This window comes from Balaenoptera ricei, chromosome 11 (assembly GCF_028023285.1).
Source record: "Balaenoptera ricei isolate mBalRic1 chromosome 11, mBalRic1.hap2, whole genome shotgun sequence".
In the NCBI taxonomy this organism is placed as follows: Eukaryota; Metazoa; Chordata; class Mammalia; order Artiodactyla; family Balaenopteridae; genus Balaenoptera; species Balaenoptera ricei.
In genome coordinates, this window is record NC_082649.1 from 62,877,549 (window position 1) to 62,895,362 (window position 17,814).

The window sequence follows — 17,814 nt, forward strand, 5'->3', positions numbered from 1 at the left end:
TGGTACTAATCCCATCCCATGTCTGTGATTTCATCCTCTCCATGGGGTCTAGGTGTTGAGTCAGTAGAGGTAGAAAAGCAACCAGACCTTTTCTCTCTTAAATTAAGATACTTAATCTAGTGTTTGCAAAGTGTTTTCACAGCTATTATCACATTTGCTTCCTAAGACTAAGGAGATTTGGAAGATTATCCCATTTTATAGGGAGAAAATTAGGGCTCAGAGAAATGGAGTGATCCATCCAATATCACACAGCTTAGAGTGGTAGAGCCCAGTTCTTTCGACCAGTATTCAATGCCCCTTCTGGCAGGACCCAAATCTGCCTGTGATTCCAATCCAGCACTCCTTTCAACACCTACTTCCTACTTCATGCTTCCTTATAAACACACATCTTGTATCCTTTACCTCAGTTGGCTGTCAGCCGGCCTCTGTAAGGTGACAATGGCTGAAAATAGCTTATGGTATGACACTGCCCAGCAAGATTTCATTTTTCCCCAAGAATTAACAAAACAGAAGCCTACATGGGAGAGTTTGGGTTTGGTGACAGGTCCATTGTGGGGTTGCTTTGGTGGCCAAGGGGTCTTCTTGGTGTCCCTTATGACAAACATATAAGCAAGCATGTATTTTCATAGGTCTGAACCCCAGTGTTGATGGCACAAGAGAAGAGAAAGAAGGAGGAGCTGAATGGGTGTCTTGTGAACAGTTTCACGTTGTGGACCTTGGTAGGTCCTGGGGGATGAGACCTTAGAGCCCCCAAGTTAGTTGGCCTGCAGGCTAAGCTGAATGCAGAAACAGCATGGCTTTTCAGATAGACTTGTCTGTATTTTCTCACCCACTTGGATGAGGCCAAAGAAAAAAACAACCTGTTTCTTTATTAATGATGCTTTCTTCAGAGTTAGATTAAGCACTGATTAAAGGCAGATGCTTCCAAAGTATAAATGTAAGTACCATCTCAGTCACTCTCCGGTTACAGGGTTTCCTACACGATTCTTTAAAATCACTTTGGCTCTCTTCCCATTTCCCTTCCTCTATGCTCTCCACCCAGCTTTGGAGCTGCCCCTCCCAGAAGGGCTTCAATTGCCAGGAGCAGAAGCTTGGACTCTGCGAGAGACTTGCTCTGCGGAAAGCTTCAAGAGGTACCACAGGGGCTGCTGCCTGGAGCCACCTTACCAGGAGGCAGGTAAGTCCTCTGGGCTGGGGGCAGCCCTGTTCTTCTGTCCTTTCAGGGCTGGACCTGCCACTATGGAACTTGCTCTGTTTTTTTCATCAGGACAGAGTACAGACCTTTTGTAACCTTTTCCTGCTCAAAACAGAGGCAGAGACCAGGTAAAGGATACATGGCTCAGGTGATGGGGTCCATCAGGTGGTTCTCCTCCTTTCAAATGCTCTGAGAGGGCATGAGGGCATGGGGACAGGAGATGGCTGGCTGGCTGGCCTGGTAGGTGCTTGCAACCCTGGACTTTGTGTCAGGAATTAGACTTTTCTAGAAATGATGTGCTCAAGTCTTGTCTCCATCTGAGGCTATGGTGCAAATCCTCCAAATATTTTCTGAATTCCCTGTGGCCAATTAACTTAATCAGAAATTGATGTACATGAGGGGTTTTGTTTGTTTGTTTTTTTGTTTTGTTTTTGTTTTTTGCTGAAGAGCTAGCAACTTAATCTTGGGATTGGCTTTGGACTGAGATCAAATTGTGTTAAAGTCCGTTCAAGTTCGCTTTCTTTCTGATTTTCTTATGGGATTTATGAAGGAGGAAGAGTATGTATATATATTCTTGTAATCCACATTAACGTACATAGCTTATGAATCACCAAAGTTAGGAACTTGTTATGCAGACCACCACCCAAAATGGATGAAGGGGCATCCTGTAGGATATATCCACCATTGGGTTGTCTGGCTTGGATGAGTGGGAGGGTGTCATGGTGGGGCCAGTGGAATGCCTGTGGGAGTGACGTGAATGGGGCGGTGGTGGTGAGGCTGATGTCCAGGGAAGAATGTCACACACAGTGAGGGTGCCGTCGACCCAGTGCAGCCCAGCTGGAAGCTGTGTGGCTTTCTCCTCCTGACTCCCTTTTCTCAGGAAGGGGTGTCTTAGTTTGAGTATGAAGAACTAGGCACGTAGGTGGAATTGCATGGTGGTGACTGTTTGGGACTGAGATTCTCCAGCACTTACGGGATCATAGGCAAGTGTCTCCATTTCTCTAAGCCCTAATGTTTTCTTCTGTAAAATGTGGACGATATAATAATATCTACCCTGTAGCTCTCTTGGGAAATTATGAGAGATAATCCATTTAAAGTGTTTGACAGTGCTTAGCCTATGGCTCAGAACTCTTATTAACCTCAGTGTGGACCTTTGGCATTTTAGGTTGTGTGGACCAGATCCACGCCAAAAGGTTCTGGTTGTGCAGCTGCAATCCTTTTGTGACTTCCCCTTACTGGTTAGGGTAAAGTGTGAGGGTCAGGTTGTCCAGTTTGACTCCTTACCTGGAGAGAAAATTAGAGAGAAACACTAGTCAAAGGAAGATGTAAGGTTAAAATCTCTGCCTCTTAGGAGAAGAATTCACCTTAATTGCAGATGAATATTTCCTTTTAGAAATCCCCCAAGGATAATATTTATCTCATGAGGTTGCTCTGAGGATAAAATGAGATAATAATTTTGCCTGGAACAAGGTAGACATCCTTAAATGCCATCTATCATTGTGAAAATGTTTGTGATATCATGTTAATTGAAAAGTTCATAGGGTAAAATTGCATACCCATCATAATGACAGCTATGTAAGTATATTCACAGAAAGACTGCGGAAAAGAAATACACCAAAATGTTAAAATTTGCATGTGTTAGGTGGCTTTGGTGAGTGATCATTTCCTTGTCTTGTTTTCTAAATTTTATTTAATGGATGATTCTATCAGCCCAAGCCCTGGCAGGAAACAGATGGCACATTCAAACTGGGCATTTTGAGGATGTTTTATTGAAGGGACATTTTACAAAAGTTCAGGCAGAGTTACAGTAACAGAAACAAGTGACAGTGCCGTTCTCAGGTGTGCTGAGAGTGGGGAGCCATTACACCCTGCATCTGAGGGGGCAGGGGGAGGTGCTGTAGAACTGGAGGAGAAGCTGTGTGGATGGGCCATCTGATAGGAGCTGTGGTGCGTGCTGCCATCAGGGAGAGAGTTGGGAAAGAAGTCTCCAACCTCATTCTCCCCTATTTTCTGGGTCTCTTGCTGGTGCCTCCCATTGGCCAAACTCAACCAGAAGCCAGATTTCAAGGGACCCCAGTGAGGGGTCCATGTGGATCAGCTTCATGGGCACTGAGCAGGGTGGGGAAGGATGGGGAGAGACCTGTAGGGCAAACTGAAGATGGCCAGCACAGTAAGGTTATGTAGCTTTTGTAATTATAGGTAAAGTCATAAATAAGAAACAAAAGCCCTTTGCCACCCTCAGTGCTTTCACATGTGCATACTCTTCCCTCTTTCCTTTCAGCTCCATGACTTCCAGTCTTTGTAACCATGCCCTCCTCTGGGCTCCCACAGCACCCGGTGCTTCCTCTAGTGTAGCCGCACTCAGTGTGTGGTTTCATCCTTTGTCCTTAACTTACCTGATTCCCCACACCATTGTAAGACCCTTGAGGCTGGGATGGTGTTTTATATCACTTTGCATTTCTAGCACCCAGCACATGAGTGAATGAATGATTGGAGTTCAGATCTAAATACCTCTATAAAGCTATAGATTTGAATTAAGGTCCAGAGCTACCTAATCTTAACAGAGAGTGAATTCCCAAAGAATTTAGGGCCTCTGCTTAAGGAAGTGAGGCTTTGGCTCTCTTTCCTAGATGAGAGTTTGTTTACTTTCTATTTAGTGGGAGTGGGCCCGTGAGCCTGCTGAACACAGGCTGGTCCTCAGAGGCCCTGACAGATGGCTTCCCACCTTCCTTGCCAGTCTAGCCCATCACCTGATGGAGGTCTGGCAGAGCCTCCTCACAGGCCTCCCTGTCTCTCATGATTGCCCTGTGTCAAGTCATAATTCACATGTTGCTGGCCTCCTGGTTTAGGACTGCAAATTGAGATTAAGCTTGCTTCCTTTCTGACTCAAGGAGATTTAGAGCCTGTCTTCATACCTGATATTGACTCTCTATTTTGATTCTCTATTTTGACTCTCTATTTTGAATTAGAGGATGTTTTGAGCCCTTGAAGGATTTTTACAATCCTTTCACAATCCTATGGGAGTAACATACATGCATATGATTCAAATATCTCAGGAAGAAAAAATGTTGGGAAGGATATAACATGAAAAATAAAATGTCTCCACCTTCACCTGTATATCCAATCGCACTGTTAACCATTTCAGTTTTTCAGTCTTCTGGTCATTGTCTCACTTAACTCTAAATAATTCTCTTATTCTCCTATTTCTTGATTTATCAAGTTTAAGTAAAAATTATTGAATTGCCCCTATGTGCGATGAGGGATTTAGCTTATTGACAGTAATCCTTCTGCCTTTCTCATGATTTCTTCCAGTTTTTGTTCCTTATATTTCTAATTTGGTTTTGCACTTGATTACTTGTGTAATTTTAAGGGATATATTTATACTTGTATTGCTTGATCCGTTGACCTTCCATAGAACGTCTTAATTCTCCACGTGTTTAGGATGAGGAAATTGGTGCCTCTGAGCTTCCCCTCACCTTTTCTCTCCAACTCCAGCTTGCAACAAAATTTTATAACATTGATAACATTTGAAGTCTTTTCCGTAATTATAATTAATTTTGCTTTATGTATCAGATTGTTAAAAATCAAAAACTAATATATAACCTTTATGATATAAAGATTTTGTAGCTACTAGTCTCTAAAACCAAGTACTATATTTGGACCCCTAAAGAAGGGGATGGACTCTGATGTCACTGACCTTCTGCTGCATGAAGGAGAACGTTCTAAGTGTCAAGGTCAAGTGGACTCTCTTTTTTTCCTGTTCTTATATTCTGTCGGCTGCTCAGATCATTTAGTTGGCTTCATATGTAAAATGTGACTTTCTGAAGAACATTTTGTTTCCATGGAATTTCTAATTACCTTTCTTTTTTACCTATTAATAAACCAGTTTTTATTTTATTTTAATTTTTTTGGCTGTGTCGGGTCTTAGTTGTAGCATGCGGGATCTTTCTTTGCAGCATGCGGGCTCTTCGTTGCGGCCACATGGGCTTCTCTCTAGTTGTGGCACTCAGGCTCCAGAGCTCACGGGCTCAGTAGTTGCAGTGTGCAGGCTTAGGTGCCCCGCGGCTTAGTTCCCCGACCAGGGATCAAACCCGTGTCCCCTGCATTGGAAGGCAGATTCTTAACCACTGGACCACCAGGGAAGTCCCCATCTATAACAAATTTTGACGTGTGCGGTTTCAGGGGTTGTCAGTTTTATTTTGTGTTATTTATTTTTATTAAGTCTCTTTTCCTCAAGGACCCAGTCAAAATAACCCAGGTTCAGAACAGCAGGGCCAGAATGTCCAGTTTCTTCTTTAATAGTCTCATTATTACGGCAGCAGCCCTCCACTGGATTTCTTGCTGCAACTTAGCATAAGGTCCAGTTTTTGCCATCCAGGGTCTTTCCTGGCTCATCCATTTTGTAGGATCAACTAGCATTCATATGCTGTTTACTGCAAAAGACTTCATGCTTGTCTTAAATGTCTTTTATGAGCTCTAGAGCCAAATTCAGCAGAGTCTCATTATATGCTCACTTCATTTATACAAATTCAGTTACATATGTTTATGAGAGAGAGGTGAGGGAAGAAATAGAAGGGAAGAGGAACGGAGGGGAGAGGAGAGGAGAGAGAGTAATTTAAATAGTACGGCCAATTCCATTATCCAGGAGCGTCCATAAAGAGCTTGACCCTGAATGAATGCAGGACAGAATGCACTGAATCTAGGGTCCCATATTTGGTTTCTGTTGACATATGGCTCACACTTTGTGAGTACTGCATTACCCTTAATGTGTTTAAAGACACATATGTTGCCCTTATCATGACCTTTAAACAGAATCCAACTACTTTCTTCACTGAAGAAAGAGGTTCTATTGAATTTGTTGACCAGTGAGTTGGGATGCCTCTTCAACATGGTACCTCCCTAAGGGATTTGCAAAGGAAGTTTTGACTGTGTTTTTTGTTTTTGTTTTTTTCTTATGTGCTTTTTTTCAGAGGCTAACACGTGTAAGCTGTGATTTCTCTGTATTCCAGTGCTTCCCGGTTCTCTCCACTTGCAGGTCCCATCAGTGGCTTCACCTCCATGTGTTTTAATCTGAATCTGTTCCCCCAAAGCTTTCTCCTTCCCTAGTGCTCTCTATCTGAGCGACTGGCACTGTTGACTCACTTGCTGAAGCCAGGAGCCTTGACTCCTTCCTTGCCCTTAAATCCCTCTCTTCCCATGAATCACTTGTCAAGGCTATTTTTTAAGTGACTCTCAAATCCATCCACTCCATTAGGTCATCCTCAGTGGTTATGACCTGTTGCAACAGTTTCCAAGCTCATTTCTCCTATTCTGGCCTTCCCAACTCCTTCATTCCCCTATCCCAAGCCTATCCATTCTCACCAGTAAGAGGGATATTAAAAAAATGATAGTGTTACTCCTCTGAAATAATAATAATAGTAATAACCCACCCTTTAGTAACACTCCGCTACCCTCAGAGTGAAGTCCATGATCTTTACTAAGGATTACAGGCCCCCACATGCTCTCCAGTGCTGACTGACCATTCCACTCCACACAATCTCCATTCTGGGCAAACAAAACCTGTTGATGGACACCATGTTCTTTTTCAACCAAGTGTCCTCGTACATGCTCTTTCCTCCCCCTGCAACACTCTAATGTCCCTTTTTTTCTTCTCTGAGACTTACATCTCCTTCAGGTCTCAGCTGAGACATTAAAGCTTCGGTAAGCCATCCCTGATTCTGCAAAACTGCTTAGATGCTTATCCTATGAACAGACATAGCACCCTCTATTTCTTTCCTATAGTAGCATTTGTCTTACTCTACTGTAGTTTCATGTCTTTTATCTGTCTTCTCCACTACAGCAGGCAGTGTAACTGTAGGGCCTGGAGGAGAGACTGAGGTTTTTTCACCATTAGTGCCTAGCACTGTGCCCGGAACAGGCTCTGAGCACATGGTTGTTGAATGAATAAACCAGTCCTATGTTGAGTTCCCCATTGTAATTCCTTGGAGTGGTGTGGGAGTCAATCCTAGATTGGCATTCAGTAAATTAGAAAGGAAGAAGATGCCTGGCATGGGGAATAAATGCATTTAACTTAACCACTACTGCTTTTTCTCAGAGTCTAGTTTTAAGCCTGAGGCTGTAGAGAAAGTCCTTGTAGAAAGGGCTGTCAGGGATAGGGGCTGGGAGAGCTATTATCCCATGATAGAGTGACCTATTAGTTTTGGCAAATCCTTTTTGCTTTCTTGGGGTCTCACTTCTGCCAGGTCTGGGTCTCAGAAGTTAGAGAGCTGGCAAAGGATCATAGATGTTAGTGTAAATGTTCATGCCTGTGTTTATGACTCTTTTGTTTCCATCCCGTCACATTTCAAGAACTTTGCCAACCAAAGGTGAAGAAAGACTCATGCACTCATAGTTTTGATTTTACAACCCCCAACTATGGCCCATTTGATTCCCTATTCCTTCCTCTCCTGTTCACACTGTGGCCACTTGTCTACCATCTGCAGGTCCCATTTCAGTAGTTCAGCTGGTTCAGTCTTACTGTCTTCCTTGATGCTTGGGTCTCATTTTTAGAGACTGAGCTTCTTCTGCTTATTGATCTTGAACTCAGCTTCCCACCTATTTCCAGGTCCTCCAGGAATGATGACCTGCTTTGGTCTCGCCTATGCCCAAAATTCTTTTTATATCCACAATAGCGGTCACCTCTTCTGACCTTCTTCACAGCTAATGAGTTCCCAAACCCCCTCACCTCAGTCTCAACTCTTGTAGACACCATGATATGGTCCTTGGAGAGTGGAATCTCAGGGCAGACAGTGTAATTTTCTACCTCACAGAGCTCTCTGAGGATCTGCTGCTTGTCTCTGCCCCGAGGGTGAAGATGGATGACAGGTGCTACCCGGTGATCTTCCCAGATGCGAGGAATTTCCGCCCCTTCACTCCTGACTCTTTGGCTGCAATCAAGAAGCGGATCGCCATCCAAAAGGAGAAAAAAAAGTCCAAAGACCAGACAGCAGCAGAACCCCAGCCTCGACCTCAGCTTGACCTAAAGATGTCCAGAAAGTTGCCCATGCTCTATGGTGACATTCCCCATGAGCTGATAGGGAAGCCCCTGGAAGACTTGGACCCATTCTACAGAAATCATAAGGTACCCTCTGTGGGGAGGCTGGGGTGTTCTAACCATGTTCTAACCACCAGGTGTAATTGGCATTGCATGGATCGCCAAATATTGATCTTGGGGTATAAAGAGGCCAGACCCCACTTCTCCTTTGCTGTCATCCCCTGTCATTGCTTTCACAGTCCTGAGAATGGCTTTCAGTACTAATTTTCTCTCTGTAATAATGCATGTCTTGGAAAAGAAGATGAATGAAGACGAGGAGCAGCAGAAGGGTAAAAGGAGAGCAGAGAAAACATAAAATGGTGTCAGGAAAGAGGACTGGACTAGCAGTCAGAAAAGTTGGGTATAGGCCATTTCAAGTAATTGGATTTATAACTTTGGGTAAATCACTTCACTAATTCTCACTTTTCTAATCAGTAAAGCGGGAATAATGCCTGCTCTCCCTACATTACAACATAGGCATGCTATGGAGCCTTTATAAACTGTAAAACATTATAAACTGTAAGGCATTATACTGATATGAAGAATTAATATCACTGTCCGTGAATGTCCGTTTCAGCAACTAGAGTTTACCTTGAAAAACTCTTAGGCAATAGGCTTTTCAGGCTATTAAATGAGATTTATGAAGGTCAAAGCCCTAGACCAATACTTGGCACATAAGAGGAGCTCAATAAATGAAGTTTAAGAATATTGTAATCAAGTAGGCACATGCAGATTACATGTAAACTCCATGCCAATATGTGATAGGCTTGCTGTTTTATCTACCTAGATGTAGGGAAATTCTAGTAAAAGTTCCTCAAAGGGGTTCCTAGATGAGGAAACGTGAGCTCAGGCTCTTCTGATGGCTGTTTGAAAGCCTGGGGCAGTGAGGAAAGTCCTCTACAGACCATCCCCTTTCAGGAAAGACTCAGAAGACCTGGCCATCATCATCTCACTGTGTGATCCAGCAGAGAATGGAAAACCCACTTTGCCAGACTGAAGACAGGGAGGAAGGAGGCTGGGGAGTTTGGGGAAAGTCCTGGAAAATATGGGATGCTGAGAGCATCCTTTTCTGGCACCCATGAGAAACTGACCTCTCCAAAGAAAGATTGCCTGGTTTGTATGTCCTTGAATTGGACAGACTTGGGGTTACCAGGCCGAATGGGGACTGTGTGATGGAAGAAAGCTGGGTATGAGTGGGAAGGACAAAAAAGGGGAAAAGAGGTGAAGGAGCAAAAACACTCCAATATTTCTCCTTCTCCTAATGCCCCAGAATTCCAGGGGCTTCTTGGAGGCAGAGTAGTTGGAGGTGAGATAACTCCTGGAGGCCTCCTTCTGCCTCTAGGCTGGGTAGGAGATCCAGGAGGTAGGCAGCAGCTTGGTGTTTTGCGGACAGTCCTGGGAGGACAGGCTCTGATCCAGCTGGGGTGGATGTTCTCGGACCATCTCTTCTCAGCCTGGGTCCTCCCTTTAAATCAAGAGACATGATACTTGTTCAGAGCTCTGCACACCCATGACCTAACACGTCAGTGCTCTCAGCAGTCACGTGAGCTATGTGTGGTGTCATTAGCACTTCACCTTACAGATAAGGAGACAAAACCTTGATGGGGAAGTGGCTTACACCAGGTCAAACAGCCAGTTAGTGGTGGAGCTGGGACTCAAACCCAAGGGCTCTTTCTGTAGTCGCAGGTCACTTCCTCTCTTTCAAAGCTTCCATTTTTGAAGAGCTACAGGGAAAAGGGTGGAGATGTGTCAGCAAGCAGACAGCTTTAAATCATTAAAACCCTGGCGAGTGTAGTTAAATACACCATTAGTTGAAATATGTAAAGCAGTCAGAGGAGGCATTAATAAAATATCAAAATCAAAGGGCATAAAATGGATAACTAATAAGAACCTGCTATATAAAATAATAAATTAAATAAAATTCAAAAAAAAAATCAAAGGGCATAGAAGTAGAGCCATATCATGCCACCTATTAATCTGGGTGACCCACCTTAGGAAGAGGTTTGCTCTCTGCCCTAAAATCGTCTTTCTGTCCAAAGAAAGGGCACAGAATCCCCAAAGTGGGACCCCTGGGCTCATAGCTTTTTTTTTTTTTTTTTTTTTAATTTTATTTATTTATTTATTTATGGCTGTGCTGGGTCTTAGTTTCTGTGCGAGGGCTTTCTCTAGTTGCGGCAAGTGGGGGCCACTCTTCATCGCAGCGCGCGGGCCTCTCATTATCGCGGCCTCTCTTGTTGCGGAGCACAGGCTCCAGGCGCGCAGGCTCAGTACTTGTGGCTCACGGGCCTAGCTGCTCCGCGGCATGTGGGATCTTCCCAGACCAGGGCTCGAACCCGTGTCCCCTGCATTGGCAGGCGGATTCTCAACCACTGCGCCAGCAGGGAAGCCCGAGCTCATAGCTTTTAAAGAACCCTGTGGCCCATTTCATTTTGTTATGGAGGAAACAGAAAATATCCTAGTCCACATTTTCCCTGCAGCCAGATGGCCAGCAGACAAGTAAGTTCCAGCAACTCAGTGAAGGAAGTTGATGTTTGGCAGTGGCTGAAATTCTGGTATCTCAACCAAGGCGGCAGCTACCCCACTGTTTCTGGGCCTGGGTGACAAGACCTGTCTTTCCTGTTTGAGAATATGCTGGATTACATGTCAAGTAGTATTTTTCTGCAAATCTGAAAGGAGCAATGACACAGGAGACAGGAATGACCCTAGTTCTATGAAGGCTTTTATAACAGCCTTCAGGACACATAAAGGGACAGCCAGATGACAGTTAAATGGAAAGGGGGAGGTCTGAGGGTTGATGTTAGAAGCCTGTGAGTCATTGGTTGTTGTTCAGGTACAGCTTCAGGCCCAGAGCCCAGGAAGACATGCAAGGAGGAAACGGGTGCAGGTTTGGTGTTTTTCAGTGGGGCCCAACTGAACAGTGCACCATTTGGTGTGTCTGTCCTGGATTTGGCATCCCAGGACGTACCCACTACAGGCCAGTAGAGCCTCCAGTGATTGTGACAGATAACCAAAAACACCCACACACATTTCCATTGCCTTCTGTAGGGCCTCCCCTGCCAGTCGAGAACCTCAGGCAGATTTGCCTATGTCCAGGGAGTGGGGGGGAATGGGAGAGCAAGTCTGGGAACCGTGATGATTTTTTATTGAAAATCCTCAAGGTTAGAAGTGAGTGGCAGACTATTTCATGTAAGACAGCTCAGGCATAACAATATAAACTCTCTAGGTACCTAACTATTCTAAGATTCATTACAAAGTTTTTTTTTTATTTAATATTATCTTTTATTGAAGTATAGTGGATTTACAATATTGTGCCAACAAAGTTTTCATTAGTAATCAAAATAATTTAAAATAATCTGCCGAGTGTGAATGCTCAATTCTATTTCTGTCTCTTCAAGTTCTCTTCTAGTTCTTGTCTCCATAAATATATACCATGGAGTACAATACAGAGGGTTTTGTTTGACCCAGTTATTACTCTTCACCCCTGTTTTCTTTATTTGCAGGGCCCATGCGCTTCATTTCTGGGGCTTCCAGAGTATTTCACTGGGTGAACAGTCCACAGCTCAACAGTTATTTTGGGAGTGAGGGCTGACTTTCAATAGATCAGAGTCTTGGGACTCTGAGTGAGACCCAAGCCACATGGGGAGATCTCTTGGCTTCCAGAGTGACAGTGTAGGCTGGTCAGAAAGTACCTCTGGCTTCAGAAGACAGGTCTCCAATCAGAAGCTACAGTCACCATAATAAGACAAGCCATGCCTCAACCTGTGGTTCCACCGAATTTTCTCTGAATGAACTCATGATAAATATTGTTTGGTCACTGCATGTAATTCTATTGTGTTTGGTTTTTTTTTGCAGACATTTATGGTGTTGAACAAAAAGAGAACAATCTACCGCTTCAGTGCCAAACGTGCCTTGTTCATTTTTGGGCCTTTCAATTCAATCAGAAGTTTAGCCATTAGAATTTCAGTCCATTCATATCCTTTTGTTGCTTCTTTTACCAAGTCCAGGTCATGTGAAGTGTGCACAAGCCCTAGGGGTTCACATGTTTGTTGAGTGGAAATAGCTCATTCTTTTAACAAATACTGGGTGAGTGGCCCTGCTGTATGGCAGGGCTGTGCTGGGACTGGCACCTGTCTGGGATCCTGTGGCCTCAGAGGAGACAGGTCAAAAGGCAGGCAATTTCTTAGTGAGATGGGCAGTCTGGAAGTGGGAGTGTGGAGAGGCTCTGTTGTGCTTTGGAGGCATCAAGAATGGCCTCCTGAAGAAAGGAACATCTAAGTTGAGACCCAAATAAAGGGTAAACTGGCAACCTGTGCACTGTGTTTAGCTGATAAGTGAGTTGTGCTAGAACTACAGTGTTTAAAGCTTTTTTAGAAACACTTTCTAGTGTTAAAAGTCCAGATTTTCAGGGGGTGAGGAGACACCAGGCAGTTTTAGATGGGGGGAAGGGGGGTGTGAAAAAGACGTGGGTTGGTAGACGGAAGTACTCAGGAAAACGGGAAGGAATATCTATTTAAGTTGGGTTCCCTAGAAGCAGAACCTGTGATGGGATTCTTATTTAAGTGATTTAGTGGGGGAGTGCTCTCTGGAAAAGGAAAAAGGGAAACAGCATGGAGCAAAAGGAGGAGCCAAGCAAGGACAGGGTCTCAGCTGAGCCCACATCAGGCATCAGCCGGAGCCACGGGGCTCTCCAGAGCATGAATCTATCGCAGAGCTGCCCCGCCTGAAAGCCAGAGGCCGGGTTTTTGTAAATCTGTCGGTCAGACATGTGGAAAGGGAGTGTAGCCCTCTAAGGTGAGGAGGCTGCCATTCAGGCTGAGGACAGTTCTTCAAGGGAGGGGACAGCTGTGGGTTGTTCTCAGCCAACGCTCACAGTTAGAGGACAGATGCTCCTGCAGAAAAGGGGCCCTGCAGGGACCCCCGCAGCCTCAACTACAATAACTAATGACACATGCCATCCTGCAGTGTAGCTGCCTTAACGGCCCTGGTCACATTGTTCAGCATGTTCATCATCTGCACCGTCATCATCAACTGCGTGTTCATGGCCATGACTCGTGGGAAGGACAGCATTAACATAGATACTGAGAGTGCTGAGTAAGTGTTTGTCCTGCATGCATTTGTCCTATTTTTTTAAGCAAATAAACCTAAAAGAATTATGATTACCTCAGATTTTAGCTGTGGAGAGAAGAAAAAGTCACCCATAATCCCAGATCCCCAACACAAATGCTGGCAGAGTCAGTTTCATTTTTGTATATGTACACTTACAATTGTCTTTAAAGGTCTTTTAAACTTACATTTGTAATAAACAGCACACATACAAATTTTATGTCTAGTTTTAAGTGGTCTTCTTTGTCCTTATGTAGGCTTAACAGGAGCCCATTTTGATGCCTATACAATATTTCATCAGGTGACTATACCATCATTTACTTAACTACTCTCGTATTTTACTACTATAAATAGCATTGCAACAAGCATCTTTTGGTATAAAACTACTTTAAAAAATCATTATTTTCTTAGAATAGAGTCTTAGAAATGGGTTTACTAGCTAGACAACCATGGCCCTGACTGGACACCCTAACTATGGTTGAACTGATAGTGACACACCCCAGAGGGCCTGATTTGCGTGGTGGGTTGAGGTCTCCCTATCGTGGAGATCTCAAGCCCTGCTTCCAGCTGGTGGGCATGGCTGTACTCCACAGCAGATGTCATTTTGGTCCACATGTCCCACCACTGGCAGGCTTCTGCTGGAAAAGAGAGAATGGCAGGGTGGGAGGTGGAAGGCTAAATGGCTAGGCAGAAATAACAGTCAGAGGTGGCTGTCTCATTTGCTTGAGATCTAGATGAAGACTTGCAGAACCCCACACATCTGTAATTACAGCCTTTTTTCAAAATACCTATAATTTTATAAATTATACCTGAGTTTAAAAGATGGCATTTCAGGGCAGACATTAATTAATCTTCTGTGTTTATTTGTCACCTAAAAGGTGAGCAGTTTAGAAAAAAGCTGAAGCAGAAGTAGCTCTTGCCCAAGGCAGCCTCATGACCATTTCTGCTCTTGGACTTAGCTGCTTTGGGATTCTTCGAGTTCCCAAGACCTTAGTTCTTTAACTTTGAGGGCTAACAATGGTTGGACATTCTACCAGAAAAGGTCCACTTCTTTTACTCTGAACCAGCAGATTGTTCGAAATGATTGTTTCTGTCCCAGATGTGGGACCAGCGTGTGTGTGTGTGTGTGTGTGTGTGTGTGTGTGCGTGCGTGCGTGTGCGTGCGCGCGCCAACCAAGCATATTTTTATTGGGATTATAACAAGAGAGTTAGAGTATTGTCTTTTGGAGGAGGAGGAAGGGGAAGAAGGGAAATAAATTAGAAGACAGAACATGATGAAGGACTAAAGGAATAAAATGGAAATAGTTTTTTAAAAAATTGTGATAAAATACACATTACATCACATTTGCCATCTTAATCACTTTTAGGTGTACAGATCAGTGGTATTAAGTACATTCGCACAGACGTGCAACCATTACCACTCTCCATCTCCACAACTCTTTTAATCTTGCAAAACTGAAACTCTGTACTCATTAAACAATAACTCCCCATTCTGCCCTCCCCTCCACTCCCCTGGAAACCACCATTATACTTTATGTCTCTGTGTATTTGATTACTCTAGGTGCTTCCTGTAAGTGGAATCATACCATATTTGTCTTTTTAAACTAGTTTATTTCCCTTAGTATATGACCTCAAGGTTTATCCATGTTGTCACATGTGACAGGATTTCTTTCCTTTCCTAGGCTCAATAATATTCCATTGCATGTATATACCACATTTTATTAATCTATTCATCTGTCAATGGACATTTGGGTTGCTTCTACATCTTGGCTATTGTGAATAGTGCTGCTATGAACATGGCTGTGCAAATATCTCTTCAAGACTCTGCTTTCAGTTCTTTTGTATATGTACCCAGAAGTGGGATTGCTGGATCATATGGTAATTCTATTTTTAATCTTTTGAAGAATCTCCATATTTTTTTCCATGGTGGTTGCACCATTTTACAATCCCACCACTAGTGCACAAGGGTTTTAATCTTGCCACATCCTCACCAACACTTGTTATTTTCTGCTTTTCTTAAAAAGTAGCCAGCCTAATGAGTACGAGGTGATAGCTCATTGTGGTTTTGATTTGCATTTCTCTGATGATTAGTGATATTGAACATCTTTTCATATGTCTTTTCATATGCTTGTTGGCAATTTGTATGTAATCTTTGGAAAAATGTCTATTCAAGTCATTTGGCCATTTTTAAGTGGATTATTTAATTTTTTATTGTTGAGTTTGTAGGAGTTCTTCATATATTCCAAATATTAACCTCATCAGATATATGATTTGCAGATATTTTCTTCTAGGAGTCTTATAGTTTCAGGTCTTTTTTTAATATTCACAACATTTTAATTAATTAATTAATTAATTTATTTATTTATGGCTGCGTTGGGTCTTCGTTGCTGCGCGCGGGCTTTCTCTAGTTGCAGCAAACGGGGGCTACTCTTCATTGCGATGCACAGCCTCTCATTGCAGTGGCTTCTCTTGTTGTTGAGCAGGGGCTCTAGGCACGTGGGCTTCAGTAGTTGTGGCATGTGGGGTCAGTAGTTGTGGCTCGCTGGCTCTAGAGTGCAGGCTCATTGGTTGTGGCGCATGGGCTTAGTTGCTCTGTGGCACGTGGGATCTTCCCGGACCAGGGCTCGAACTGGTGTCCCCTGCATTGGCAGGCTGATTCTTAACCACTGCACCACCAGGGAAGTCCCTAGTTTCAGGTCTTACATTTAGCTCTAATCCATTTTGAATTAATTTTTGTACATGGTATAAGGTAAGGGTCCAGCTTCATTCTTTTGCATGTGGATACTGTGCTTTCCCAACACCATTTGTTGAAAAGACTGTCCATGTTGGCTGAAGCTTCTCTCAAGAATATGGCTGTGAAGCTAGGTGTTTAGAAGCAGCTTTACAACTTTATCCATGGGCCTCTTTCTCACAAATCCCAAATACCAGAACTTGCTTGAGGACCTTACCTTTCTGAACTTTGATTTGCTAAGACAAGAATGTTAAATGTCACATTAAAATGGAGTCAGACCTCATGAAGGTCAGATCAGACAGATGGACTCTCTGTTTTTCACATAGCTTATCATATTTCTTCTTGTTCTGAATGATTTGCTTTGTAGGTATGTCTTCACTGGGATTTATATATTTGAAGCATTAGTTAAAATATTGGCAAGAGGTTTTATTCTGGATGAGTTTTCTTTCCTTCGAGATCCGTGGAACTGGCTGGACTCCATTGTCATTGCAACAGCGTAAGAATGTTGAGATTTTTACCAAAGAGACTAGGGGTGGGAAAGAAGCCCCTTGGCTTCCAGCAGGGCCCTGTGTAGATCCACATGACTGGCTGAGTGCAGCCAAGTAAAGCCTAGAACTCTGAGTGCAGTGTTGGTTGACACTGAACTGCACCATGTAGCCAACTGACCAGAGGCCTTCACACACAAAAATCCATTTCTGGCCGCACCTCGAGGCTTGTGGGATCTTAGTTCCCCAACCAGGGATTGAACCCAGGCTCATGGCCATGAAAGCACCAAGTGCTAACCATTGGACCTCCAGGGAATTCCCCACAAATCCATTTCTAGGCCAACACTCATGGTCTTACTTTTTCAGCCATTTATTCACCAAACACTGACCTGTTATGGGGCCAGTCTCTGTGCCAGATATAGGGCTTGTGATAATGAAAAAAAATATATCATGCATGGTTCTCACCCTGTTGGAGCTCGCAGGTCAGAGGGGAAGTGAGGCATTTAATGACCATTATAACATGCTACAGTGAGTGCTAGCATAGGAGCTGTGCATGATTCCAGCTGTTAGAGCATGGAGGAGGAATAAAGGGGTCTAGAACATCTTTGTCTACTGAAAGGTCACAAAGAGTTTCTCTCATGTTTTCTCCTAGAAGTGTTATTGTTTTGGCTCTTATGTTTAATTAAGTTTGTGGTCCATTAAGTTTGAGTTAGTTATTGTATATGGCATGAGGTGAGAGCTGAAGTTCTTCCTGAAGGAGAGGACATCAATTTGGCATCGAATGATGAGATTCCAAATTCATGAGTCAGCAAAATAAAAAGCAAGAGGAGCAATGGCCTATTGCCAGCACAATAATAATAAACCCAACCTTATTTAATTTGTGCCAGCCATTGTCTTAAGCACTTTGCATATATTTTTCTATCTAATATTCACGAAAGCCCTTTGAGGTAGTTACTATTAATTTCAGAGTTTTACATTTGAAGGTAAATGGTCAGGTGCTCTTGGTTATTGAGAGATGGTGTAGTATGTGGGCTCTGGAACCAGACCGCCTAGGTTCCTTCTGGGCTTGGCCACATGGTGAGACCTTAGGGAAGTGTACTGGGGCCTGGAACTTGGTAGCAAGTCAATAAATGTTTAAGTTGATTTCTATTATCCATGGATGTAGCCACAACTGCAGTGACTATTTCAAGGAATCCTCATCTATGTCCAAGTGTAAAGATTAGCTGAG

The 17,814-nt window shown here is 43.5% G+C and overlaps 1 protein-coding gene across 1 annotated transcript in view; it reads left to right on the forward strand.

Moving 5' to 3' along the window:
• Window positions 1-17,814, forward strand: part of SCN11A (sodium voltage-gated channel alpha subunit 11) — a 143,607-nt gene that overhangs the window by 49,866 nt on the left and 75,927 nt on the right. The window contains exons 4-8 of the mRNA XM_059939408.1: window positions 1,043-1,177; window positions 8,042-8,315; window positions 12,120-12,238; window positions 13,257-13,358; window positions 16,469-16,597. Coding sequence (XP_059795391.1) covers window positions 1,043-1,177; window positions 8,042-8,315; window positions 12,120-12,238; window positions 13,257-13,358; window positions 16,469-16,597 — 759 coding nt within the window. The remainder of the gene's footprint in view (window positions 1-1,042; window positions 1,178-8,041; window positions 8,316-12,119; window positions 12,239-13,256; window positions 13,359-16,468; window positions 16,598-17,814) is intronic.